Genomic DNA, 25945 nt, shown 5'->3' on the forward strand with positions numbered 1-25945 from the left:
ATCGTGACCCATAATTTAGAGGTGTTCGCAGGCGAGGACGGGGTTACGGTCGGCCGGCGGGGAAGGACATACCACGACAAGCGGCCCGTGCGCTAATGGGCCCTTATCGATAACGACTTTTTGCTTGTCTCACGCATCGAACGAAGCGCGCGCCTTTCTTTCCCGCAAGCAAGATCCGCATAAACTTCCCCACCATGACCACCTCGACCGCAGCCTCGCAGAACAGCCCCTTTATACGTCAGCTCGCCGCAAATGGTGCGTACATCACCGCCGCCAGAATCCAAGCGCGCATCCGTCGAAACCCCCCAAACAAAATGAAAAAACTAACCCGGCCGGGATTTTCCCCCTCATGTTTAGACAAGCGCATTCGCGACAAAGCCCTCGACAGCCTGAGGCGCTACCTTGACGGAAAGACCGGCCTGTCGGAGATTGAGTTGCTCAAGCTATGGAAGGGTCTCTTCTTCTGCATGTGGCAGAGCGACAAGCCGCGCACGCAACAGCAGCTGGCGGTCGAGCTTGCGGCCCTGGTCGACATCCTTCCTCTTGATACGGCGCTGGACTTCTTGGACGCGTTTTGGACTACGATGGCGCGGGAGTGGGTGGGAATTGACCGGTTAAGGTACGGCACATGCCCGAACCATTGAATTGAGGAAGACAAGAATCTTAGCACCGGGGGGAAAAGCGCGTTGGTTGTTGTGTGCTGACAGAAACCTCGTAGGATGGACAAATTTCTTTTCCTCGTCCGTCAGTACCTTCATTCGTCGTTCCGCCTCTTCGGCCGTCAGCGCTGGCAGAACACCGCCGCTCTGGAAAGGTACCTCGACATCCTGCGCGAGACACCGCTGAACCCTACCGACCCGAAGGTGCCGAACGGGCTGCGTCTGCACGTCCTTGACATCTACATCGACGAGCTGGACAAGGTGGATGAGGTGAGGGAGGGCGACCTGCCCCTGGAGCAAGTCCTGGCGCCGCTGCGCGAACTGGGAGAGAAGAGCGTGACCAAGGCAATCCGGGTTCGTGTGAAGGAGACGATGGAGGAGGATGAGCGGCTGAAGGATTGGAATAATCCCAAGACAGCCGAGGAGGAGGTGCAAGATGAAGACGAGGAATGGGGTGGTATTGACGAGTGATATCCAGGGCTTGCATAATCACTGTAGTTACAGCGCGGCGTTATTTTTGGGTTTATCGGGGGAACAAAAAGACATTCATGTTTATGCTTCCAAATAACCTTTATCCTTGAGATCCCCAGGGCTCCCCAATAGACCAGCTTCGGCAATGAAAACGCATCAGAAACGGATCAATCAAGGCCAAGGAGGATCCTCTGGTCTCCGGAAGCAGGCCACGAACTTCTGCCCGCCGTTCCTCGTGACCTTCTTGCCCTCCTCCGTCTCCGTCTTCATGACCTCCACACAGACGTCATTCTCCAATTCGGCATCGCTGATCCTCTCAAAGCTCGGGTGGTTCTCGAAGTGCCCGACCATCCACTTGTGCAGGTCTTCGACGTCCGTGATCGTGTACACAATGCCGCCCGGCCGCAGCACGTACGCGTACTCGGTGTTGAGCGTCGTCGACACGATGCGCGCCTTGTGCTTGCGCGCCTTGAAGTGCGGATCCGGGAAGCACAGGAAGATCTTCGAGAGCTGGCCCTTCCGGAAGAAGTTGGGCAGGAACTTCATCGCGTTGGCGCGTAGGCATGCCACGTTCTGATATGCATCGCTGCCCACGTTCTGCGCGCGGAGGGCCTTGGCCTTCTCCTGCACGAACTCCGTGACCGAGGTACGGATTTCCATGCCTGCAGAAGATGTAAGAACTCGTCGGTGAAGAAAGAAGAAAGACGAAGCAATGTAAGAAGTGCCAAACGAAAAACCGCGTAGAGCCAGTGAAACTGCTCGCAATCAAAGCGGGGAGAATATAGGAAAGACCGGAAAAAGGAGACATGCTGATTGACTGGAGAAAACAAGGGTAGGAAAAAATCATTCAGCCTACCAAGCAGAAGCGTGTCTGGCAACTTCGGTGACAACGCAAACAGCAGGCCACCAAAGCCGCAGCCGATGTCAGCAACCTCAACCTCCCTCGAGATCCTTCGCTTGGCCAGGGACTCCTCCTCTTGCTCCGCCCGCTCCGGCTGGTCGGTCTGCATGGCGGAATCCTCCTCTGACGGCCCCACGGCGTAAGCAGGGTAGAGGCTGGTCCAGTCCATGAGCCCGGGATGAGCTGGGCTACAGAAGAAATGCCAAAATTAGTTCAAAGATACCATCTATGCCGCAGAGTAGCGACAGCTCGAGACTTTTTTCGTGCGTACTATGTTAAGGCATGGTCGGAGAAGGGATTGGCGTGCGCTCGCTGCCTGTAGAATTTCTTCTTGGGCAGCTGCGTGCCTTCGGCGGCAGCCTCGCTAAGCGCACTGCGGTACTCCTCGCGTTTTTGCCGCTTGTTTGGTTGGCCGGTCATGTTTGACGATGGTGAAGTGCGGTGGTGACGGCAGAGAGAGAGTTCGGTGCGTCGCCGATGACTCGGCGGAAATTTACCGGTGCCACCGGGCGCGACTCATCGTCCCGAAGCGGCAATCCAAGATACACCAATCACGCACAACCATCGCAGCGCCCTTGAGCTGCAAAAAGAAAGCAATACCCTCAATTCCGATAAAGCAGGTTTTGCCTTATGTGCACGCCGATACCTAAGAGTGTTATACATCCTACAGAGAAAGAGAAACCCAGATCCACCTCCGAAGACCTGTCCCAGGGAGAAACCAAAGCCAAGGATGATATAAACGCGATGCCCTTCGAAAACCGCCCTTAAAAGCCACAATAGCCCGTGCGCAGCAGAATACTGTCCGGCCTCGCCCAATATGCAAGCGCTAATCATCATTCGTCACTTCATCGAAACTCAATTGCGCCCATGCACCCATGATCATCGACATGCTCCAAATCCAATTGTTGATACCTGCGTCGAATCTTAGCATGCTGTTCCAGATCGGACCTCGCGAGCACACTCACTTTTCGCTTTTGGCGTGGAAGTAAATTCCGCTGATTTTCCCGGAGACTTGGCTGAAGCAGATGTAGTAGAAGCCCTCGAAACTGGCCCCGGAAATGGTGCGGACCGTGTGATCCGGAACGAGGAAATGCTCTTTCCATCGCATGAAGAGATTCTCGCGTTGGGCGAAGTTCTTGTACGTGAAGTCGGCGCGTTTGGCCTGTTTGGCAAGTGGCCGCCATGCGGGGAAACGGCCCCAGTGCTGCATGTCTACCTTCTCGTTCGAGCCCCATTCCGGCCGGTTGGTCTGGAAGGTGTATTTTGTGCCGATGATCTCGCCTTCAAAATATGTGGTGAGGGTAGGGTGGTCGTCCGTCAGGCCTACCGTGCGTAACCGTTAGTCGAGACATATCGAATGACCGGGGCCGCTACGTACCTTGGATGCGCAGGTATCCACAAAGACAATGCGATTCCATGTCCACGTATTTAATTTCCACTTGCACCTCGTAGACTTGGCGATCCGACTGTTGCGTGCCCTTGAATTTGCTGCCGGGACGGAGGAAAGAGGATGTAGAATTAGGGAGAAACTGCGCGCTTGCAAGTCAGTCAAAGTTCAGTCCGGCCGGGAGACTAGCGATGGGTCTTACACGGTTGTCGGGCCACGCCGAACCGTACATGTTCGGATACCAGGAGGCGGAGGCGGTGGAGGGAAGCGCAGGACTCTGCAGCGACGAGCGGTCGCATTCAGCGGCGTCGCCCGTAGCACTGACTGGACTAGGGGTGTCCCTCAACGGGCCGTCGTCGTCGGTGTCCATTCGCTTTGCAGGTGCCGAGTGCTGCGGGTCGACATTCGGCCGGCTGTCCTGGTCAGCGGGCGGCGAGGCGATATCAGAGATTACTTCAGGGTGTGCGGCACGATCGTCGGAGGAAGTGGAGGTGTTGGCGTCAATTGCGGTGTCGTGGGAGCGTGCATGAGGGCGGGAGGTCTCCGGGGGGCATGTCGTGCGGCCGGACAACTGGTCTTGCGGAGGCGAGGGCAACAGGGTATCTTGAATCGACGGTAGAGGCATCCTAACAGGCTCGGGGCACATTCAGGGAGACTGTATGCGCGGCAACATCAGAGGAGGTTGTAGAAGAAGTGTAGGCGATTGCGGGAAGCGGTTGGCGGGGAAGCTACATCAGACTGCAGCTGCGGGCCGGATAGACCATCGTGGACTGAGAGAGGTGATGCGTCGATGGAAAGACCGCGGCGGCGCGGCCAGCCCTCGACCTTGCGGGGGCGCGCCTGGCGCCCGGCCGACTGAGGCCGATCAGCATCACGTGCGGGCACTTTCCGGGCGACATTGCCACGACATCGGCGCTTGTTCCAGACTGCTTCTCGAAGACGCCGCTGGTGGATGCTTCCGGCCGGCTCATCAGGCTCATCAGGAAGACCCTCGGGTCCGATTGATGTTCGCTGTTGTCGAAGATCCCTCGACCTAGTGCCTGTCAATTCTATTTGCGGCAACGTTGTTATCCGCGCTAGACGGTGGCTGCAAGCCATGCGAAAGTCGGCGGCTGGCGCAGCCCGATAGCGACGACCGCTCGTCGTTGCAGGCTGGCACGAGCACCATCGTCCGTCTACTTCGCACCCAAGCCGATCCCTTCGCGGGTTCACTGCATGTGTACTGCTGCCACGGCTCTAAAAATACCGCAGGAGTCGCGAGGAATCCGCTGCGATCTCGGGCTGTATCGGACAACGCCCTGACATCACTGCTAGCGCTGCCGTGGCAGGTGCCGCTCAAGATGATCTTCTCCACCCACCGTGGGGCGTGTAAAAGAACTCGTGTGCCTGTTCTTGGCATCAGACTGGTATCTAGATTTTATCTGCAGCAGCATAACAATGTGGCTTCCGCCGTGTGCGCAGTCCCGCGTGCTGTATCCAGCGGCCTCTGTGAAATCTCTTCTTAGGGGCTGTGGATTCAAGCCTTCCTTCTTTCCATTCCGTCAAACCATTCGAGACTCACAAGTCCGATATTAGGTCTGGACAGCCCTGAGGAGCTCCCCATGCCTCATGCTTAGATGGGCTTGATCTGTTGCACGAATCATGTTTAGTCGGGCAAGCGCCGTGCAAGATGGATGGGCGTGGCTGACCTTGAAGTGGAGCGAGATTAATGAAAAGACCAGCGCCTTCAGGTCTTGGACAAGATAGTAGAAAACGCGGAGACCCTCCGGATCCGCAGATTCAGTGACATCAACCAGCGAGCCGATCTTGGCAGTCTGCGTTTGCGTGTTAGCGGAAGGAAGCAATATCAAGGGCAGCTTCACAGCGCATGTCTCACCTCGAAGGAAATGTGCTCGTTGCCCAGCTTGATTTCCAGTTCCTGACGGCCATCCTTGTTCTTCTGCGGCCATTTGGCATCGTCTTCCCTTGTAGGAGTCAGTTACCGCACCCCGGTCCACGGGCAGAGTTGCGTACTTCATGATTTCGCTCTCCTTGATAATGCGCTTGATCTCAGCAATGATGGTCGAGCTGACGCACACTGTGGCCAAAAGGTTAGCTTGAGTGCAGAGAAGGAAGCAGTCGGTAGGCTTACTCTCTTTGCGGATCAGAGAGTCGTTGCGGTAGTTGGAGTTATTCGCATAACGCGCTGTTGCGCTACGGCCGTCCCCCACGGTACGGAAGTCAAACTCTACGGCGTGTCAGCGCCACACGGGATCCCATGAGCGGCACGAGGAGCATACCAAGAAACTCATGGCCGAAGCGCCCAGAGTGACCCGAGCTGCAGAGCATGTCAGCACGTGAACCTGGGCGATGCACGGCACAAGGGAGGCCTACTAGTAGCGCACGTAGAATTGGTCGTTGTCGGGCGCCATTGTTGCCGCAGTGCAGAGCAAACACAGCGCACAGGCAGGATGCGATGCTGGGGGGTGGTGTTGCTAAGAGGCGACGCGGCTGGGTCGCGGCGCGGCGGGCAGGCGGGCGGTGAGCGCAGGCGAATCGGCCAAATTCGCAATCGCGCGTCGTAGTGAACACCTGGAGGTGATCCTCAAGAACGAGCCAAGGGGTCTGAAGTCCAACTGCCCACGCCAGGCTAGAACCACCACGACACTCTTTCCGCCGCGTCCTTCAGACACACCCGTCCTGTCTGCCCAGGCCATTTCCGCCCGCCTCCCCGCCCTCCGCCCCCGAGCTCTGCCCCCGCACTGGGCAGCATCCACTGCGCATCGAACGGCTGACGGCCGCCGCGGGAGCGCGACGCAACTGCTCGTCTCCCACCTCGGCGAATCCGCCACGACCTTTCCTTAGGATCCCCTACTACCCGGCACAATGGCGACCTTCCTGGATAACTCGTACAGCCTTGTCCACCAGGACAATGCCGCTGACCAGCCCACGTTGCAGGAGCTCAAGACGCAGCTTGAGAAGGGCAGCGATGAGACCAAGATCGAGACAATGAAGAAGATCCTGACCATCATGCTGAATGGTGATGCCATGCCCGGTCTTCTCATGCACATCATCCGATTCGTCATGCCGTCGAAGAGCAAGCCTCTCAAGAAGCTCCTGTACCTGTACTACGAGATATGCCCCAAGCACGACGCCAATGGCAAGCTCAAGCAGGAATGGATCTTGGTCTGGTATGTGTTTAATTGGCGCCAGCTGTGCTCGGCCTATATCTGACGCGGGACAGCAACGGTATGCGCTTCGATCTGCAACACCCCAACGAGTACATCCGGGGTAACACGCTCCGCTTCGTGTGTAAGCTCCGTGACGCCGAGCTGGTCGAGCCCCTCCTCCAGCCCGCCAGGCAATGTCTCGAGCATCGTCATGCCTACGTTCGCAAGAACGCTGTTTTTGCCATTGCATCGATATACCAGCACCTGGAAGCTCTCATCCCCGATGCGCCCGAGCTTCTCCTGAACTTTTTGGAGGAGGAGAACGATCATACATGCAAGCGCAACGCTTTCGCTGCACTGTCTTCGATTAGCCACGATAAAGCTTTGGAATACCTGAGTGGTGTTTTCGATGGCATTCCTAACGCAGATGAGCTGCTGCAGCTTACGGAGCTGGAGTTCATCCGCAGGGATGCCGTATCCAACCCTCAGAACAAGGTAAGATTGCCATGGGAAATGGTGTGTGTTCGTATCTGGACTGTTTGAGCTAACTATCCACAGGCTCGCTACCTCCGCTTGATTTTTGACCTTCTCGAGGCCAACACTTCCACCGTCGTGTACGAGGCCGCGTCTTCGCTTACCGCTCTGACCAACAATCCGGTTGCCGTCAAGGCGGCTGCTGCCAAATTCATTGAGCTCAGCATCAAGGAACCCGATAACAATGTGAAGCTCATCGTCCTCGAGAAGGTGGATCAATTGAGGCAGAAAAATGAGGGAATTCTTGACGATCTTGTCATGGAGATTCTTCGTGTTCTTTCCAGCACCGACATTGATGTGCGTAAGAAGGCCTTGGAGCTCGCCATGGAAATGGTCTCAAGCAAGAATGTGGAGGAGGTCGTTATGCTCCTCAAGAAGGAGCTGTCGAAGACTGTGGACGAACAATACGAGAAGGTTTGTAGACGGCCGTGTGTGTGCTTCCTTCCTTTCTGACATCTTCTAGAACACCGAATACCGTTCGCTGGTCATTCACTCGATACATCAATGCGCCATCAAGTTCTCCGAGGTTGCCGCCAGCGTTGTCGACTCTCTCATGGACTTCATCGCGGACTTCAACAACGCCTCTGCGGTGGATGTCATTTCTTTTGTCAAGGAAGTGGTGGAGAAGTTCCCGGATCTCAGGCCGTCGATCGTGGGGCGTCTAGTGTCTACTCTGAGCGAAGTTCGGGCGGGCAAGGTGTACCGCGGTGCACTGTGGATCGTGGGAGAGTACTCGTTGGAAGCCAATGACATCCGTGAGGCCTGGAAGCGGATTCGCGCGAGCCTCGGAGAGATCCCGATTCTCGCTTCGGAACAGAGGCTACTTGAAGAAGTGCCTGATGGTCAGCCTGATCCCAAGGACCAGATTAACGGCCACGCGAAGTCCGCTCCGACCGGTTCTAGGAAGGTGCTGGCAGATGGTACCTATGCCACGGAGAGCGCTCTGACCAGTCAAGCCGCCGTCAAGGCAAAGCTGGAGGCAGTGAAGGCTGCTCAGAAGCCTCCGCTCCGCCAGCTGATCCTGGATGGTGACTACTACCTTGCCACGGTGTTGTCCTCGACTCTTACCAAGCTCGTCATGCGCCATTCCGAAATCTCCCAGGAAACCGCTCGCACCAATGCACTCAAGGCAGAGGCTATGCTTATCATGATCTCCATCATCCGTGTCGGTCAATCGCAGTTCGTCAAGACTCCCATCGACGAGGACTCGGTTGACCGAGTCATGTCCTGCGTCCGCGCTCTGGCCGAATTCCAACAGAAGAAGGAGCTGGAGACGGTCTTCTTGGACGACACCAGGAAAGCGTTCCGCACTATGGTGCAGTACGAGGAGAAGAAGCGTCTCGCGAAGGAAGCATCCGAAAAGATGAAGACTGCAGTCCAGGTCGACGACGTGATTTCTATCAGGCAGCTCGCGAAGAAGAATGCGGTCGATGGCGCCGACGAAATCGAGCTTGACCTGGAGAGGGCCACCGGAGGCGACAACACGACCGAGGATCTCTCCTCGAAGCTCAGCAGGGTTGTCCAGCTTACCGGTTTCTCTGATCAGGTCTACTCTGAGGCGTACGTCAAGGTCCACCAGTTTGACATCGTGCTCGATGTCCTACTGGTCAACCAGACGACGGATACGCTGCAGAATCTTTCGGTCGAGTTTGCTACTCTCGGAGACCTGAAGGTCGTCGAGCGCCCGACCACGCAGAACCTCGGACCCCACGACTTCTTAAACGTGCAGGCCACGATCAAGGTGTCGTCAACGGACACCGGTGTGATTTTCGGCAACGTCGTTTATGACGGCGCAAGCTCCACGGACACCAATGTGATCATCCTCAACGACGTGCACGTGGACATCATGGATTACATTCAGCCGGCGCACTGCTCAGAAACCCAGTTCAGGACCATGTGGACCGAGTTCGAGTGGGAGAACAAGGTCAACATCAACTCCAAGGCCAAGACGCTCCGGGACTTCCTCAAGCAGCTGATGGCGGCTACTAACATGAGCTGTCTCACCCCCGAGGCATCGCTCAAGGGAGACTGCCAGTTCCTGAGTGCCAACCTCTACGCTCGCAGTGTGTTCGGTACGTTGTCTTTAAACTGATCCAGACGGGTTGACATTTTGCTAACTTATCCATAGGTGAGGACGCGCTGGCCAATTTGAGCATAGAGAAGGAAGGGGAAGACGGGCCAGTCACCGGCTTCGTCAGGATCCGCAGTCGCTCGCAGGGCCTGGCGCTTGCTCTTGGCTCACTCAAGGGCATTAACAAGGCGGCGGGCGAGGCGTAGAGCTGGCATTGAAGAGAATGGATAGGACGATATGAAAGATCCTGTTTTAGTGACAGGAACAACTGCAAGGGTGGCCGGACTGTATGCAGCGACGGCGCCAACGGATGTTCACGAAGGCGATTGATGACATGCACGCGTTTTGAGCCTTCCCAGACGACTCTTTCGGCAGTAGAGGATCTGGTGTTGTTTGTTTTCGCTTGCATATGAGGAGTAGTGTGAACAAAAGCTCGACGGGACATGAGAGGAGGCGGGAAAATAGGAGCAAGGTCGTGGTAGGTTAGCACAAGTACACTCTTAATTGCAGCCATGTGGTTCAAGCACAGTCCGGTGATCAATGCGCTTGGCGACGTTGGACATCTGGGGACGGGCAGCATTGCGTCAAGCAACGGCCGCTTCCATGCGATCTGCCAATGGGGACGCGTTGTGCGCAACGCCCCCGCGACATCTCTGCCGGATGCGGGAAGTGAAGCACCTAGTCCCTTGCAGGGTCCTGTCTGCAGCCGCGCCGAGAGCCCGGGAAGCGCGCCTCGGCTGGATTTCTTTCGCGCTCGTGCTTCGTCAGGATCTGAACACGGAAGCTGGGGCTGGCGACGGTGACGTGAGCGAGCCCCGAGCGGCGACGGGTCATCTGCGAGCACCTCTCCAGTTCCACACAGCCATGCCGGCCCTGCTCGGAACCATCCACACTCGTTTATCCTCACCATAATCGCCATGGCCACTTTCGGAGAGCGAGACCCCTATGACGAGCACGCCGAGGAATTCGCGCGGCCCACGTCCGCGCTGCTGAGCCCGACCGATGCGCCCGACACACTCGCCGTCGGCCGGCTGGCCTCGCTTTCGTTGGGGGAAGACTCGCTCGTAGTGCTAGGTAACCACGAGCCCAATGCCCCCCGTTCTCCCGCATCTCCGGAGGTCTGACGAAAGCGCGCAGACGAATCATTCGTGGACACCGATACCAAGTGCTGCGGCCTTCTGCCTGGAGGTACGTGAGGATCCGCGCCGCATCGCGCACAGGCGCCCGGCGCGACCTTGTTTGCTCACTTGCGCACAGCCGCCAAAACCACTCGCTCCATTCCGCTGTACAACGTGCTCTGGGCAGAGCTCGCTGAGTTCGACATCGCCATCCACTACGCGCGCCAGGTCTCGTCGTCGCTCGTGCGCCCGGACTTCATCAACTACACGGTGGAGAAGGACGACCGCGCCAAGGCACGGCTATGGATCGAGAAGCTGCTGGACCGGGCGTACGGGGCGTCGCAGCGGCAGAAGCGCATCAAAGTGCTGGTGAACCCATTTGGTGGACAGGGTGGCGCACAGAAGATGTATATGAAGGAGATCGAGCCCGTATTCGCGGCCGCGCGCTGCGTCATCGACGTTGAGGAAACGCAGTTCTCCGGTCATGCCGTGGAGCTTGTTGCGGAGAGGCTGGAGGTGGACGACTGGGACGTCATCGCGTGCTGCTCCGGCGACGGCGTGCCGCACGAGGTCTTCAATGGCCTGGGCAAGCGGAGGGACGCGGCAAGGGCACTGCAGCAGGTTGCTGTTGTCCAGCTTCCGTGTGGTAGTGGCAATGGCATGAGTCTGAACTTGAATGGCACGAATAGCTGCAGCATGGCAGCCCTCGCCGTTATCAAGGGCCTCCGCACGCCAATGGACCTGGTGTCAATCACTCAAGGCGATCGCCGCACTTTGTCTTTCCTGTCCCAATCCGTTGGCATCGTCGCCGAGTGCGACCTTGCCACAGAAAACTTGCGTTGGATGGGCGGTCAGCGCTTCACATACGGCTTCCTCGTTCGCATTATGGGGCAGACCGTCTACCCCTGCGACGTTGCCGTTGGCCTGGAAATCGACGACAAGCACGCCATCAAAGAAGCCTACTACCGGGAAGCCGCCAATCCCCCTCAGGACGGCACCAAGAAGCGGCAATCCATCATGGTCGGCGAGGAGGCGGGCCTGCCGCCGCTGCGCTTCGGCACTGTCAACGACCCACTGCCGGCGAGCTGGCAGCTAAAGCCGTACGACAGGATGGGCAACTTCTACTGCGGCAACATGGCGTACATGTCGGCCGACGCCAACTTCTTTCAGGCCGCGTTGCCCAGCGACGGCTGCCTCGACATGGTCTGCATCGACGGTGATATCAAACGCATGACGTCCATCAAGACACTGCTCTCCGTCGAGGATGGTTCGTTTTTCGACCTCCCGCACGTCAAATACCGCAAGGTCAGCGGGTACCGCATCATCCCGAAGAACCAGAAGGATGGGTACATCAGCATCGATGGCGAGAGGGTTCCCTTTGAGCCATTCCAGGCCGAGGTGCACAAGGGTCTGGGGACAGTGTTGAGCAAGACGGGTCACTTGTATGAGGCGAGAGGTCCGCCTCACTAAGGCATTCTTCGGCTCCCTTTTCTTATGTGTAGAGATTGTCTGGAAGAGAGGTAAGATTATCACTTCACAAGAGCGCTCTTTTACACTTGGGATCCGAGGGGAAAGGCAGCATCCAGTTGGCTGGCTGATTGACCCTCATTGATTCCATGCTTCCTATCCTGTACATACCAACCTGTCTGCTCTGTACAAAGCTACAGATAGATACCCTGCTCGGCCACCAGCAAGATCTCGTAGTTCTAGTCAGTTTCCTTTTGCGAAAGGTCCGGCGTTTGGGAATAGATCAGGGTTTTGAATTTAAGCCCATGTTCCAGCTTCGTGGATAAGGATTCTTGCTTTTGGTGATGTGATATTATTAATGAACTCCGCCCATGCCCGTTTCCCGAGCGAACCCCCAGCTGTTTTCTGTACAGTCATAATACAACAAAATCTTTCTCTCCACGGCACATCTCAGCGACGTCGCTCTCCATCCTGTTTCGGGCACCGGCGGGTGTTGTTCGAACAGTTGCGACCAATTTATCCTTCCACCTCCGAGCATCGATGTCTCGAGCGCATAACATGCCGTTTCGAAGTTCCGACGATAACTCGTTAATCCCGAGATGGCACCCACTTCTCTTCGCCGCGGCGTAACCGTTCGGCCTGCTCGCGCAACGTTGGCCCGTCCTCTGGTCCGTCGTAGCGGGCGTCCGGCATCATCTTCTGCTGTTCCTTTTCCGAATACGCTTCCGCTTTTTGGTACAAGTCGCGTCCGTATCTGCAGTCGTGAAGAAAAAAAAGCATAACAGGTCAGTCTCTACTTCCGTTTCCCAAAGCCACGTTCTTCCCTTCAGCCAGACAACAAAGCGAAAACGAAACAAGGGCATCTCGAAAGTGTATGAGACATGAGAGGGAGGGGGAGTCCACGTACGGCGTCCAGTCCTCGGGCTCCTCGGGCCAGGCGAAAGGCTTATCCATCTCGACCGTCATCTTCTTGATCGAGGGACCGCGATACCAGCGGCGGGGCATGGGGCGCTTGCGGCTGGGGTCGTCCTGGCGGATCTTCTGCTGCTGCACAAAGGAGCGCACGCGGGTGCACCGCACGCCATACGCATGCCACAGGTAGTCACGCATGTCCAGTTTGTTAAGCTTCAGCGGCACGATAAACTTGGCGAAGGTCGGGGGGAGGAAGGGCGTGCGGAGGAGGGTGAGGGTGAAGTCGGGCCTACGAGTTCGACGGAAAGGTGCACGTTAGTAGTTGGGCAGAATTGAGAGATGTATGAGGGTCGGATGGGAAGTGCGTGGGTTTGCGGAAGTGTGCGGCGGAGGTGTGCGGTGCGGGCGAGATGTGCGTGTGTGCGGTTTGAGGCCCGGGGGGACGCGGCGTACAGGTAGACGGGCTTTTTGCCCGGTCGGAAATGGGGGATGCTCCTGGCGGCCATTGTTATGGGAGCAGGGCGCTGCAGTGTTCGGCGGAGGGAGCTTGGGTGCGCGGTGGGTTGGTCGTCTTTGAGATTTTGGACGCCGTCGTCGCCAGTCCGTCCCCGCGAGTCAGGGCGATCGTCGCCCGTCGGCGCTTGGACCCGCCCGCCCGTCCTCCGCTGGACGTCAACTTGCTCTCTGCAACTCCGCCATGTCAAGGATTTACTCCAACATCTTCACCGGGAAATCGAGCCGTTGCAATTGAGGCTTTGCGCTACATTCGTGACAGGTTCTCAGTAGATGCACGGCACACCAGCGCCAGTGTGCCGTTGTCGCCTTCCAGCCGTGATACTTTGCACATCGTTGCTGTATTCAAGCTGTGCTCTACCTGAGCTTCGGTGCCGATAGGTAGATGACGATTCCAAAGGACCCAAGTCCTACTATCCCGAGCTCTGTGGTCTCTGTGTCAGGAGACATTGCCAGTCGCAAGCACATGCTCCGATGCCATGCAAAAAAAAAAAAGAAAAAAAAAGAGCGTATATTCCTACGTGAAGCACAGCCGTTGCTGATCATGCAAGAATAGTACATCGGAACAGCACTTCTGAAGTGGGTGTGAGGGCGGGGAGTCTTTGGGTTCCATGTAAAGACAATGCCTTCCTGCCTTGGGAGAGCATGGGGGCGTTTCGAAACCGACACATTCTCAGCTGTCTACGGCATCGTGGCATGCGCTGAAAGAGAGACCGGTGCCGGGCTGCTGCCTTTGTAGCTTGGCCGAGTAGCATCTGTGCAAACCGGCCTTCCCGAGCTGGAAGCTTCCCTCGTCACTGCCCCGGGTGGACCCTGATCGAGAGTCCACCACGCGCCTTCCTCATTGGCCCCTCGAGGTCGCCCACCCTACTTATTTCCTCAATCCTCTTCCCTCTTCCTCCCTACCTCGCTCACCTATCCATCGTCAACCGACCGCCCTCACACCCTCCTACTGCGCCGCGCACCACGACCACTGTCTCCTCGAGGCGCCATACCGCGCTCTTCTTCTGACAACCTCACTCCTGTCGTATGCTCGGGCGCAAGAGCCATGGACAGTTTTGAGTCGAAGGACGCGGCTGGTAAGAAGCTCACCTCAGCCGACGGTTTCGTCACAGCCTAATTCGATGTCTTTAGAGTGGCAGTCAATCTCATCCAAGAACGATGACCCTCAGTCGACCACACATGAACCCTCGTCAAGCCACTCGTCGCGCAATCAACTGCGGTTCCGAACGCACAACCCGACGATCGGCAATGCTGAGGTCTTTCGTACTACGCCGGCGAGCTCACCTGGCCCCGCTCTCCACCAATCAAGGATAAAGCGAGATGATCTCATCGACCTGGAACCGCTGGAGGAGCAGCCCAAGCGCAAGGCACCCTTTGCCTGTTCGAACCCGTTTGCCTCGCTCGAATCCGAAGGATCCACCTCCTCAACTGCATCAACCCCGATCCGTGACAGACATGGAAAGAATTCTCCAGTGGCGTTGAGAACGCCCGTCCACACTGTTCCGCTCGGAAAACAGAAGGTCTCCGGCGGAAACATCGCGAGCGAAACCTTGATACAGAAGGGCCACTCTCGTGCGTCTTCTTCTAAACTCGACGACTTGACTGGGCTTGACCCAAGTTCCGTGCCGCCTTCATCAGAGCTCCACCCCTCATCAAGTGAAAGTGCAATGACAGAAGGCCCGCCAGGGCAGACTCTTATTGGTCTGCTCGATGAGGATGTGCCTCCGTTTAACAGACAAGAGGACGAGGCTTGGTTCAAAGCACAGTCGGGAAAGGGGACAACTCCATCTGTGTCGCAACCTCCGAGCGGCGACACATCCCGCAGTCACTTTGAACAGCCTGGACAGCTGATTCACCCCATTGGCACTCCTGCGACGCCATCCTACCGCGGCCATGTCAGCCCTCCAGACCGTGGCAGCTTTCGTGGTGGCCCTCGCAGCCGTGGTGGGCAACGTGCTCGGGGCGGGCGCCATGGATCACATTCCCACGCGCCACAACGCTCTACACACAGTTACTCGGGATCCGAGGACACTTCTGGGACGGTGTTTAAACAGCCTCGTGGTCAAGCTTCTACACGTGGGCAAGGCTATAGCCCTCGTGGCCCTCGTGGTCCACGTGGTCGGGGTTCTTACGCTCAGTCTCATTCACGTCCTGCGGGTCAGAATGCATCGTTCGTACGCGATTCTATGCGAGAGAATTCCCATGCGAGGAGTGATCAGTCTGAAGAGATATCCCTTGCTACGAGGGTTGCAGACGCTATTGGATCTGGTGAAAAGGTTCATTCTCTTGCCGTCTATCACGACAACGCGGCTACAACCAGATGGAGGAAGACGGACATGGTACTTGGCAAGAGAATCCCACTACCAAGAGATCTGAACTTGGCTGGAAAGTAAGTGCGCAACTTATCTCGGTCTTGTGGACCTTTCACTCACTCCTTAAAACAGGAATTTCGATACGAAGTCAAGCTCCAAGCCAGCCATCGCTCGTCCCGCAGAGATCGCCATGATCACGAATACCCATATCGACCAAGTGTTAGGGAGGGATAAGAAGACTGCCCAGCTGGAAATTTACGGCAGCAAGGAAGCAGTCACTGAAGCGGAAAAGCTCATCAAGGAGTGGCTGCGCGAGATCAGATCAGACCTCGGGGATGCCCTGTGGGCCAAAGTCTGGGGCTTCGACAAGAAAGCTGCGAAGAAACTCCGAAAACGGCTGCTAAGAGATGCGGAACGCAGGAAGTACCGACAGACGATCGTGGGAGGCGAGGTTTTGGCTCATAGCGCTCAGTTCGTCTGGCCCTTGCCTAAAGAGCCGGAACAAGTCTTGGGAGTGAACTTTGAGGCGCTCGACCCCATTCGCATGGATTGCGAGTGCTACATCACTTGCGAAAGGGGCTCCCGGACGATTTTCAGGATCCAAGGCAATGATGAATGGAAAGTGGGAGAAGCATTGAAACGACTGCAATGCTTGCCTGCGGAGTGGCACGCAAAGAAATTCGAAGCGGAGTCATTCGTAATTCTGGATATCTCATGCGCAGTCGATCCGGATGACCTACCTCCTGTCATCAAGGTTCCGTACCATCTTCCTCGCCCTCTTGCTGCACCAACGGCCTCGACGAACGATGCAGTCACTTTCCGCTTCGAATATCCGCTTCAGCCGCATCAAGTCACACAAGCCCCTACGGAAGACTCCCCGGCTGGAAAGCTGCTTGCTGCCGTTGTTGAGACCACTCAGCATGCTCGCTACTTCCGTAACTCGCTCAAGCTGCATTTGCACTTGGGGACATTCGCGGCGCGAAAGACTCACCAGCCCAACATCAACGGCAATACTGCATACTCCTTCCCTGCGTTTGCGGAGATGATAGAAGAACATGATGCGATGGATTCGAAAGTCTCCATGGAGATTGGCGACTCGATTGTGGAGCGTCACGTCCTTACGAGATGCTTCGAAGCGTCGCACATCCTGGCACCTCAAGACCCTTTCACCTTAAATCTATCTGATGTCCAGCCCGTCTATTGCGCAACCTTCGAGATTGCCAATCCCGCAGGTCAGGCCGGAGACCTGGTTCTGGACATTGAGCTGGCAGCAGATAGCAGTGGGACAACCATAGTGTCCAAAACTTGGTCCCAATTGGCCAAGGGCAAAACGGAGCCTCGCAAGCTGTTGGATGGTAGCATCATCAGCTTGCAGAATGGTGGCCTCTCGTGGCATCTTGGAATGGACGAGTTCGTGGCCTTTGATGAGCGTGGGTTGTCTCCGGACTACCAACTCTTTCCAAACACTTTGACGTTGGACATCGCCGCCGCAAGCAACCTTTCAAGCGGACATGACTTTGTCGTCTATCGGAATCGCCCAGACCGAATTCTGAAGGTCCCCCTAAAGTCAGTCCGGCAGAAGCGCTGCTGGAGGTTCAACACACGTGGGAGCAGGGGCGAGTGGGTTCTTGAAGTTTCTCACGTGGGAAAGACAACAATTGGTACCGACGGCCAACAGACGCCATTTGAGCCGCGATGGACCTTCAGCGTGTCCAACAACAACTGGGATAGGCTCTTGGCCAGCAACTCTCGCGCAGAGATTGGCCAGGTCGCGAATTGGGGCCCAGGAGATCCCGCTAACCTCCTTTTCCCCATGAACCCGGACAACTCTGCTCCTCTCGGAGTTGCAAGGCAAGATGACGATGCCTCATCTGAGGAATCTGAAGATGAGTATGACAACAAACTGGATGTTGCCAGCCCGGAGGAGTCGGGTGATGCCCTCGACGAACCACCCTCGCTCCAGAACTTTGAACAGCTCCTGGATCTACTTCGAACACTAACCGATGTCGCGATTGGCAAGCCCCAATGATAGAGCCAACGAGTTTATTAACGAGGCATGATCCTCTCCTGCGTTTCGATAGCCTGACTCCCCTCAACTTCTCTATCGAGTCGTGCAGGGGAATCCACCGATTCGCCTTTGTGTAGACCGGGGGGATCTCTTATTCTACAACCGGTGTCACTCCACTAGACACCTTCGTGCCAACTGCGAAGCAAAAGTTCGGTACAGGCGTTGCCGACAGAAGTGGTACATGACTGAGATGTGCAGTAGTGCGCATGTACGGTCGTGCAGCTTTTGGTTTTTATTCGCACTACTACCCTTAATTCCCCTTTTTCGACACTTTCGTCTTGACAGTCTTTACATCAACGTGGGTGTTTTCAACACTTGCTGCAGAACATCGGCACCGGTTATGGTTTTCTTTCAACTATTACCGCCGAGAGCAGCCTCTATGCAGTCCCACTCCTACTTAGCAACCTTCGGGCAGGTGATGGCTCAGCCGTACCCCGTCTTTCCTGAGCTTGACGTGCTTGTCGAGCAGGATAATCTTGCATCGAGGCCGACCACCAAACGACCCGTCGCCAGACCCAATCGGCATTGATCTATGGAGTATGTCGGCCTCTGCGCGGTCGAGTGGATTGGCTTTAACAAAGGATCTGGCCCTTGACACTCATTTGACATCTCTGAAATGCTCATGGATGCACAAAGGAAGGGTTGGGACTTCAATGGCTTATAGAATTTCAGTCCATAGAAAACAGCTTATGATCTTAAGATTTCGACAAGCTTGGTGTAAGGTTGTTTGCATTCGTGATTTTTGCATGCCATGGAGATGGACACGGCGCCTTCTTCCCTTCAAGCATTTTCATGAGACATTGCCACTTGCTCGCTATTTAGGGTGGTCCTTCAGCTAATCCTCCGCATCCTGTATCTTGATTTTTCTTCAAATCACTGCATTCTAGCATCCTTTGCGCAAGCCCGTCACTTTCCCTTTTAAAAGCCGTGTAGGAGAAAGGAAAACATGTAACGAAAAAAAGCGCCGGTATACCCATTGGCTCCCGTTTTGCCCTCCAGTAAACGCCTCGCACCAGTTCGGCCCGGACGCCATGCCATCCAGCTGTAGGGGACCTCCCTCTCTTGACGTCGTGAACCCCCACCTTGCCCATCACTTTCTCTCCCGTCCTCTTTTCAACTTTTCAGTCGCGTGGATGCCGCAGTACTCCTCACGATGCCATCGATCAAAAAGGTTCCTCATTTCTCTACCGCCTCCAGCGCCTCCAGTACCTCCTCCGCCACACCCCCTTGCTGCGTAGCCAACTTGATGACACGCGCGACCAGGCCGCGCCTGACACCGCCGCGCGGCGGCGTCCACACGCCGGGCGTCTGCAACCCTTCGCGCAGGGCGACGGCCTCGGCGCTCGACGTGGGGGCCACGCCGCCGGTGGCGCTGTTGAGGGCGTTGGGGACGCCGGGAGGGGTGAGGCGCGAGGGGGGGTCGATGGTGCGGATGGCGTGGAGGCGGAGGGTTGGGGCTTCGTTTTTGCCGTTTGCGGCGGCGATCTGCTCGCCGACGGAGAGGGCCATGACGGCTTCGGCGACGGCGAGTTCTTCCTTGGAGGGGTCGAAGATGATGTTGGGGCCGACGGCGACGACGAGGAGGGTGATGGGCGGCCGGTTCATGGGCTTGGAGGCATTGGCGGTGGCGTGCCGGGGGTAGAAAGGTGTGCTGGCGGCCCAGTCGTCGTCGAACAACGGGTCTTCGTCTTGCTCTGATTTCAGGCGGGGGAGGCGGGTGGAGAGGAGGGCAAGGTGGGTTGTTAGGGAGAGGAGGGGGAGGGGGTAGGAGAGCGGCGGGGAGAGGAGGAGGATCTGCGAGAGGGTTGGGGGTTAGCAATTGGGTCTGTCTGTTGAGGGCTGTTGGAGGGACTCGTACGTCGACGTAGAGCTTCCAGTGGAAGCGGCGGTTGATGAACAGACGGTCCCGCAATTGACCGTCTGCCAGCAGGGCCTCGGTCAACATTGCGGCCAGGAAGACGGGCAACGGGTCGTCGTCGCGGTAGCCGGGGATCTCGACGCTCATCTCGACCCACGCATTCTCGCCCATGCCTTTCGAGCGGCGGTCATCGCCGTCGCCGCCGGCCATGTCGACGTCGGCGAGCTCGTTCTCATGCTGGCCCGGCTTCCACGAGCTCTTCTCGACCTCGGCCTTGGCGCCCACAATGGCCTCGGTGCCGTCGGCGAAGCATATTCTTGCGCTGCCGTTTGCGCCAGGAAGGATGTCGGTCTCGGCGACGAGCGGGCGGAATTGGGTCGGACTGCGGCCGTCGGGGCGGATGGGCGGGTCGAGCGACAGCGAGGAGTGGATATAGGCAAGCTCGGCGGGCGAGAGCAGCAGGTGCTGGCTGGGCGGCGGCATCGTGGGCGCGGGGCAGGGCAGCGACTTGAGGCGGGGCGGTGCGATTGTAGCTGCAGCTGACGGCGGTTGAATTATTTCGGCGCACGGGCGCGGGCTCGGGCTGGAGGTCAAGCGTCATGGCACCGGCCAGCTCATTACCGCTGGTTCGGGCAGGCACGCAAGCTCCTCCTGGGTCCTGGGCCCTGGAGCTGTGTGGTTTCTTCATCGCCGCGGAGGCCAATCCATGCCGCACATCGCAAGCCAGCAATGCCGTCGCCCACAGGGAGCATGGGGCCTGGCCACGCGCGCATCGACAAGCGCGACTACCCCTCGGCCCCGGCTGAGACGCGCCGGCTGCTGCGTCCCGCCGACTCCCTCGACTCTCACTCGTCGTCCCGCCCCAGCCAGACCAACTCGTACGCCGGCAGCTTCTTCGAACAGGTCGCCGAGCAGATCCAGGAACGCGACCGCCTAATGATGCGCCGCGCCGTGACGCGATTCGGCGGCTACGCCTGCGCCGTGCTCTGCTGGTGCGTAACCACCCCCGGCTGGCTGCAGCTGCAGCATCAGCATACTGATTGCCCGCCGCCCCTTCCAGTCTGGCCGCCGGCTCCATCGCCGTCTACTCGCTCTATGCGCCGCTCTTCCAGTCGCGGCTGCGCTACACGCAGTTCCAAGTCAACATCATCTCCATTACCGCCGAGCTGGCCATGTACCTGCCCGTGCCCGTCTTTGGCTACATCTGCGATCGCTACGGCCCTGCTCTCTCGTCCTTGATCTCGGCCTTCTTTTTCGGCTTCGGATACCTGCTGGCCGCCTTCACATACCATGCCGGTCCGGGCGGATGGCCGTTCGGAGTCATGGTGCTGGCCTTCGTTCCCATCGGCCTGGGCACCTCGGCCATGTACTTCGCGGCCCTGACGACATGCGCAAAGAACTTCGGACGCGGCAAGAACAAGGGGCTTGCGCTGGCAGTGCCCGTCGCTTCTTTTGGCCTTAGTGGCATGTGGCAGAGTCAGGTGGGTAGCCGCCTGTTGTACGAGCGCCGCCCGGATGGATCTCGGGGAGATGTCGATGTCTTCCGCTTCTTCCTGTTCCTGGGCATCTTCCTGTTCATCGTGGGTCTGCTGGGCGCCGCCACCCTGCGCATCGTGGATGAGGGCGAGATGATTGACGAGGCCGTGGATGAGTTGGAGCGGAGCGGCCTGCTGAGCGAGGACGAGTTCTTCAACGCTGCTCGCAACCAGCACGGATATGGCACCATAGCGCCGCAAGACCTCTCCGACTCGCAGTTTGATTTCTTGCGCTCTGAGGCCGAAGACCTGAAGCTCAGGGCCGAGCAAGAGCGTGCCAAGAAGAACTGGCTCCTGAACGAGGAGACGCGCCGCTTCCTGGGCGATGCAACCATGTGGTGGCTTTCTGCTGGCTTCTTCTTGGTCACCGGCCCCGGTGAAGCTTTCATCAATAACCTGGGAACCATCATAGGCACGCTCTACGACGTACCAACCGCCGCCGAGTACCGCACTTCGCCGGCAACCCATGTGTCAATTGTTGCCATCACTTCAACCGCTGCCCGCCTTCTGACCGGCACCGTTTCTGACCTGTTCGCCCCCGTCTCCGATCACGACTCCCCCGCTCATAGGCAAGGTCCTCATTCCCAGGCCTCCTCGTTCGCCTCACTCCCCCCTCGCCGTCGCTTTACCATCTCGCGCATCATCTTCCTGCTCGCATTCTCTCTTCTATTGTCCCTGGGTCAAATCATCCTCGCAACCGGAGGAGTCCAAGGACACGGCGAGCGCTTCTGGATTGTCAGCGGTCTCATCGGAGCCGGCTACGGCGCCGTCTTCTCACTGGTCCCCATCATCATCGCCGCTGTTTGGGGTGTGGAGAATTTCGGTACCAACTGGGGAATCGTTGCTATGATGCCAGCCGCCGGTGCAGCCGTTTGGGGCGTTGTGTACAGCGCCGTATACGACTGGGGCTCCGCGGCCGCCAACGATGGAGGCAACAATGGACCAAATCCCGGAGATGGGGAAGATGTGCTGTGTTATGGCAAGGCCTGCTATGCATCCACATTCTGGGCTATGGCCATCAGTGTGTGGGTTGCTTGCGGCCTGTGGATTTGGGCTTGGAGGGGCCCTGGCGGGTGGAAGGTAAGAGGAATCGCGGTGTAATCGTCGCCTTGATATTCGATGCATCTTTGGCTATTTCCAGTCACGCCCGCTCGCATCGCATTCGGAAGTCTGTCGATATTTCCTATCATGCCGTTGCATGTGCTCGGCTGGTCTCATTACTACTGCATTTAGACCAGCATGGAGTTGGTTGGATCGATTTTTAGATGCTTTTAAAGCACGCACTGGTCGGCGTCACGGTTACTGAAATTGGAAACCTGCATTAGTGGCGGAGAATTCCGAGTGGACGAGTGTCCCATGCTCTTGTGAATGATACGCAAGTTGCTTGCATTTACCCTGTATCTTGCTGCAGCCTGGCTGTGATACCTGCACCTACTGCATGGAAGCTGCTGCCAAGCACCACCACCGCCGTAAACGCGAGGCCGCAGCCGAGCCGTTACACAGGCAAGGGTTGTGTGCAGCATATAGGCAGCCGAATTCCAAGCTCATCCATAACATCGACTCACGTCCGCAGCAGCTGCCCCCAGTTTCGAAATCCACCAACCAACGTTTTGGGCATCATTTCTTTTCCCTACACACTACACCCTCAATGCCCCCGAATCTGCACTCCCGCCGCTGGAGTCCACGGCTGCTCAAGCTCGCCGCCCTCGCCGGTGGCGGCTACTTCGTCGTCAGACAGTGGTGGCACACGGACAACGACCCGGCTTCCTCCGCCGCCGCCGGGCCCCGCAAGCCAACTCCGTGGCCGCCGCCGTTGTGGGACGCTTTAGAGGGGAGTAGTGCAAGCCGGCACGTGCGCGCGCGGTTCCAGAACCGCGAGTTGGCGCAGCGAGGGTTAGAGAAGGAGTGCACCGACACGACTTGGGTACGTAGACACATATGACTCGTTTTGTAGACCCGTTCTGTTTGGTTCCATGAGAGCGGAGGAGGTCCAAGGAAGAGGGGGAAAGCTCCAATCGAGAATTGAATCTCGACGCTTTACTGTTTTCCCCGTGTTGGAATTGAGTGGAGGTCTAACGTACGTAGGTCGCCTTCGACGACCGAGACGGCTTCGCAATGGTCGAAGAACTGCACCGCCTCGTCCGTGCCGATGGCACCAACGAATGCACGGTTCGCACGTGGATGGCGTCCACCCGCGATGGTTTCCCGGTCATGTATACCACCAGACGTCAGGTCGGCATGATGAATGGGCCGGTGCAGAAGGGCGATCTGCAGTCATGCTCGAAAAAGAGCGGTGGTGCGTGGGCATGTGATGCTCGTAGCTTTTACGAATTTCATGACCACTTGAAATGGCTCGGAGGCATGGGGATGCAACTTAACCAGAAGCCACCGCCGGTGGGGTACGTGGAAGAGCACACTCCAGATGCGAGGGCGGAGTGTCCACCGGCGATACCCGTGGGGCAGCAGTGGTGGGCAGCTGCGGGAAGGCACATGGAGGATAGTTTTCCGGGGGGAAGAGTGCCGCCGGCAGAGGGTGACGAGAGATCGGGGTTCCTTCTTGCCCCCCCACCTGACAATATCCGAAGATACAGGGAAATGAGGTCTCAGTCGTCCCAGGAACCAAGAATCCCTTTGATCGGTGGCAAGTGGTGTCCACGCTGTGTAACCTTACTCAAATACTCCTTTTCGGCAAACGTGTGGGTGAGGTCAAGGCAGAATCTTCACACAGCATACTCTTCGGAATCGTTCGTACCTAGCAATTTGATCTGTATGTGGCGATGGATATCTTTTGTCCGCGGAATTTCAAAATTCTACACCTTTTCCTTTTCATATCATCCCCATCCAGAGCCAGCTCTTAGCCAATCTTCTTCCAAGATTGGCTCTGTCGCATTTCTCTCCGGTCGATCCCGGCCTACCGCCCAGCAATATCGCCAGGGATGCACTGAAGGCCAGGGGGTAGGCCCGCCGGCCGAATGTTTGGCCGGGAGATGCCGTAACAAACAGTACGAAGACTAGGCGCAGAGGGCTACTCACGATGCCGCAGTAGCAGTCTGTGCGGGGGCAGCGGCTTGCCCCTGTTGTTGTGCGAGGACCTTCTGTCTCAGAACTAGAAGCAACGAAGTCATTGTCAGCTCACCGAGTTCCCAGCACGTGTGAAAGAAGCATGTCCCGCTCACCATCCTCGATGACTCTCAGGTTGTTACTCTTGCCCGTAACAATGGTCTCTAGATCCTTCAAATTCTTCTCCAGGTCTTTGATCTTGCGGTCGTAGAATTCCTTGGCGTCATCGGTCGACTTCTCGACGTAGAAGCCGGTGCCGACGTCGACGAGCACGTTCTTGATGTCGGCGAGGGTGCCGGTAACGTAGAGGGAGGAGGTGAGGGGGACAAGGATGGGCTTCTCTGTGCCACGCAAAGGGTCGAGTCAGCATTTCAGGGCAGCAAGGCGCGGGCGGGAGAGCAACCGGTGGAGCCGTTCTGCAGGCCGGTGTTGATGGACTTGAGGCAATCCTTGAAGCGGGTCTGGGCGCTGCGCAGCGACTGGAACGACGACGTCAGGTGCTCCAGCTCCGTGTCGAGCTGCTTCTTGAGCTGGCTGAGCTGCGGGAGCGAAAGGGTCGCAAGGTCGACTGCTGGAGTCAGCGTGCATCCACAGCGACGCCGAAGGGAGGCTCACCCATCTGGCCGCCCTTGTCGCTGGAGGAAGCCATGGCGGGGTAGCTCGTGTCGGGGGTGCGGGCAATGACGAAGGCAGGCGTGGTGTTGAGATTTTGGGCGAGTCATGGCGCCCGCCGCTCTGACTCGCCAAAGCCTTGTCGTTCATTCCATCGCCGCCAATCCATCGCACAACCCGTCACGCCGCCTCCGCCCACGCAGCAGCCCTCGCAATGAACAAGCAGGTCTCCCAGACCCTCAAGTGGAAGTGTGTCTCGCCCATAATGGGCGTGCGGTACAACCGCAGCCTCACCGACGCCATCGCCAACCAGCCTCGGCTCCTCCCATGGAGCTCTTTCCAGAATGTCGTGGCATTGTTCCACTGGTTCAAGCCAGCCGACAAAAAAGCCAAGCATCACACTCTAAACACCTCAAGCCTCCGTAACTTCTCCCAGGCTACTGTGCCGCTCGAGTACACCGGCCCCGATCCGACAAACCCCGCGGCCAAGGTCTTCAGACGCTTCCATGCTCCTCTCTCAGTCTTCCTCGACTACATCGAGAACCCGCCGCAAGACGTGCACATCTACCTCGCTCAATGTAGCCTCAATGATCTGCCGAGAACAATGCGCAAAGACCTACCCATTCCGAAGTTCCTAAAAGCACATGCGCGCCGCCCAAAAGACGAAGGGAAGCCCGCGGCTTGGGATGTTTACGACTCTTCTCTTTGGATTGGTCTACCGCCCACATGTACGCCATTGCACCGTGACCCCAACGCCAATTGCTTTTTCCAGATGGCCGGCACAAAAACCGTGCGGCTCCTCCCTCCCGAAAAGGGCCTGGAGTTGTTCCAGAGGGTGAAGAAAAGGATCGGCGAGGGCGAGGGCGATTTGAGCGGGAAAATAAGGGGAGAGGAGATGATGATGGGAAAAGAAAAGGAAGAGTTGGAGAGAGAAGTGTGGGACGCTGCGTACGACCCAGAATCGGGTGGGCTGGAGGCTCGTCTGTCCAGAGGAGAGGGCTTGTTTATCCCGGAAGGCTGGTGGCACAGTGTGAGGGGGGACGGAAGTACCGTCACGGCATCGGTGAGCAGTCTTTCAAATATGCCTAGCGCTATGGAGACATTGATTGGTACTGATTGTGCCAATAGGTGAACTGGTGGTTCAGGTTGCATCCAAAACCAGAACAACATACGAGACCTTTCGAAAAGATCTCAAGACATGATCAATGGGCATCAAAAAAAAAAAGTACTTCACGGAACAACCCTTTTCCAGAACCCTCATGGACACAAGATCGGGTGATCGACAGCAGAGATCGCAAGCTAGGGCGCTCAAATC

General features: G+C 57.3%; 12 protein-coding genes across 12 annotated transcripts; 6 read left to right on the forward strand and 6 right to left on the reverse strand.

The window, feature by feature from the left end:
• Nucleotides 1-194: 194 nt before the first annotated feature.
• Nucleotides 195-1130, forward strand: SLS55_004503 (uncharacterized protein; the record flags this gene model as incomplete). The annotated part of the gene is made up of 3 exons (XM_066775959.1): nucleotides 195-255; nucleotides 358-619; nucleotides 719-1130. 3 exons carry the CDS (start codon nucleotides 195-197, stop codon nucleotides 1128-1130), a joined length of 735 nt encoding a protein of 244 aa, XP_066633840.1.
• A 171-nt stretch (nucleotides 1131-1301) lies between these two features.
• On the reverse strand, nucleotides 1302-2200 carry TRM8_2 (tRNA (guanine-N(7)-)-methyltransferase (tRNA(m7G46)-methyltransferase); the record flags this gene model as incomplete). The annotated part of the gene is made up of 2 exons (XM_066775960.1): nucleotides 1302-1792; nucleotides 1987-2200. The coding sequence occupies 2 exons, from the start codon at nucleotides 2198-2200 to the stop codon at nucleotides 1302-1304; spliced, it is 705 nt and encodes a 234-aa protein (XP_066633841.1).
• Nucleotides 2201-2992: 792 nt separating this feature from the next.
• On the reverse strand, nucleotides 2993-3788 carry SLS55_004505 (uncharacterized protein; the record flags this gene model as incomplete). The annotated part of the gene is made up of 3 exons (XM_066775961.1): nucleotides 2993-3354; nucleotides 3410-3560; nucleotides 3744-3788. The coding sequence occupies 3 exons, from the start codon at nucleotides 3786-3788 to the stop codon at nucleotides 2993-2995; spliced, it is 558 nt and encodes a 185-aa protein (XP_066633842.1).
• Nucleotides 3789-4989: 1201 nt separating this feature from the next.
• MAGO2 (Protein mago nashi 2) lies at nucleotides 4990-5746 on the reverse strand (the record flags this gene model as incomplete). The annotated part of the gene is made up of 5 exons (XM_066775962.1): nucleotides 4990-5232; nucleotides 5295-5377; nucleotides 5406-5495; nucleotides 5550-5645; nucleotides 5698-5746. 5 exons carry the CDS (start codon nucleotides 5744-5746, stop codon nucleotides 4990-4992), a joined length of 561 nt encoding a protein of 186 aa, XP_066633843.1.
• Nucleotides 5747-6283: 537 nt separating this feature from the next.
• Nucleotides 6284-9378, forward strand: SEC26 (coatomer subunit beta; the record flags this gene model as incomplete). Its single annotated transcript, XM_066775963.1, has 5 exons — nucleotides 6284-6588; nucleotides 6642-7062; nucleotides 7126-7515; nucleotides 7565-9173; nucleotides 9230-9378. 5 exons carry the CDS (start codon nucleotides 6284-6286, stop codon nucleotides 9376-9378), a joined length of 2874 nt encoding a protein of 957 aa, XP_066633844.1.
• A 711-nt stretch (nucleotides 9379-10089) lies between these two features.
• LCB4 (sphinganine kinase lcb4) lies at nucleotides 10090-11760 on the forward strand (the record flags this gene model as incomplete). The annotated part of the gene is made up of 3 exons (XM_066775964.1): nucleotides 10090-10246; nucleotides 10310-10360; nucleotides 10430-11760. The coding sequence occupies 3 exons, from the start codon at nucleotides 10090-10092 to the stop codon at nucleotides 11758-11760; spliced, it is 1539 nt and encodes a 512-aa protein (XP_066633845.1).
• Nucleotides 11761-12345: 585 nt separating this feature from the next.
• MRP20 (mitochondrial 54S ribosomal protein uL23m) lies at nucleotides 12346-13175 on the reverse strand (the record flags this gene model as incomplete). Its single annotated transcript, XM_066775965.1, has 3 exons — nucleotides 12346-12511; nucleotides 12665-12958; nucleotides 13123-13175. 3 exons carry the CDS (start codon nucleotides 13173-13175, stop codon nucleotides 12346-12348), a joined length of 513 nt encoding a protein of 170 aa, XP_066633846.1.
• Nucleotides 13176-15348: 2173 nt separating this feature from the next.
• On the forward strand, nucleotides 15349-17526 carry SLS55_004510 (uncharacterized protein; the record flags this gene model as incomplete). The annotated part of the gene is made up of 2 exons (XM_066775966.1): nucleotides 15349-15355; nucleotides 15680-17526. The coding sequence occupies 2 exons, from the start codon at nucleotides 15349-15351 to the stop codon at nucleotides 17524-17526; spliced, it is 1854 nt and encodes a 617-aa protein (XP_066633847.1).
• Nucleotides 17527-18741: 1215 nt separating this feature from the next.
• Nucleotides 18742-19906, reverse strand: RRP42 (Exosome complex component rrp42; the record flags this gene model as incomplete). Its single annotated transcript, XM_066775967.1, has 2 exons — nucleotides 18742-19257; nucleotides 19424-19906. 2 exons carry the CDS (start codon nucleotides 19904-19906, stop codon nucleotides 18742-18744), a joined length of 999 nt encoding a protein of 332 aa, XP_066633848.1.
• A 246-nt stretch (nucleotides 19907-20152) lies between these two features.
• Nucleotides 20153-22059, forward strand: MCH1 (putative monocarboxylate transporter mch1; the record flags this gene model as incomplete). The annotated part of the gene is made up of 2 exons (XM_066775968.1): nucleotides 20153-20415; nucleotides 20484-22059. The coding sequence occupies 2 exons, from the start codon at nucleotides 20153-20155 to the stop codon at nucleotides 22057-22059; spliced, it is 1839 nt and encodes a 612-aa protein (XP_066633849.1).
• A 2031-nt stretch (nucleotides 22060-24090) lies between these two features.
• On the reverse strand, nucleotides 24091-24667 carry GIM5 (subunit of tubulin prefoldin; the record flags this gene model as incomplete). The annotated part of the gene is made up of 3 exons (XM_066775969.1): nucleotides 24091-24359; nucleotides 24422-24589; nucleotides 24634-24667. 3 exons carry the CDS (start codon nucleotides 24665-24667, stop codon nucleotides 24091-24093), a joined length of 471 nt encoding a protein of 156 aa, XP_066633850.1.
• Nucleotides 24668-24844: 177 nt separating this feature from the next.
• On the forward strand, nucleotides 24845-25762 carry SLS55_004514 (uncharacterized protein; the record flags this gene model as incomplete). The annotated part of the gene is made up of 1 exon (XM_066775970.1): nucleotides 24845-25762. The coding sequence occupies one exon, from the start codon at nucleotides 24845-24847 to the stop codon at nucleotides 25760-25762; it is 918 nt and encodes a 305-aa protein (XP_066633851.1).
• Between the last annotated feature and the right edge of the window lie 183 nt (nucleotides 25763-25945).

This window comes from Diplodia seriata (assembly GCF_021436955.1).
Source record: "Diplodia seriata strain FDS-637 chromosome Unknown scaffold_4, whole genome shotgun sequence".
Taxonomy (NCBI): Eukaryota; Fungi; Ascomycota; class Dothideomycetes; order Botryosphaeriales; family Botryosphaeriaceae; genus Diplodia; species Diplodia seriata.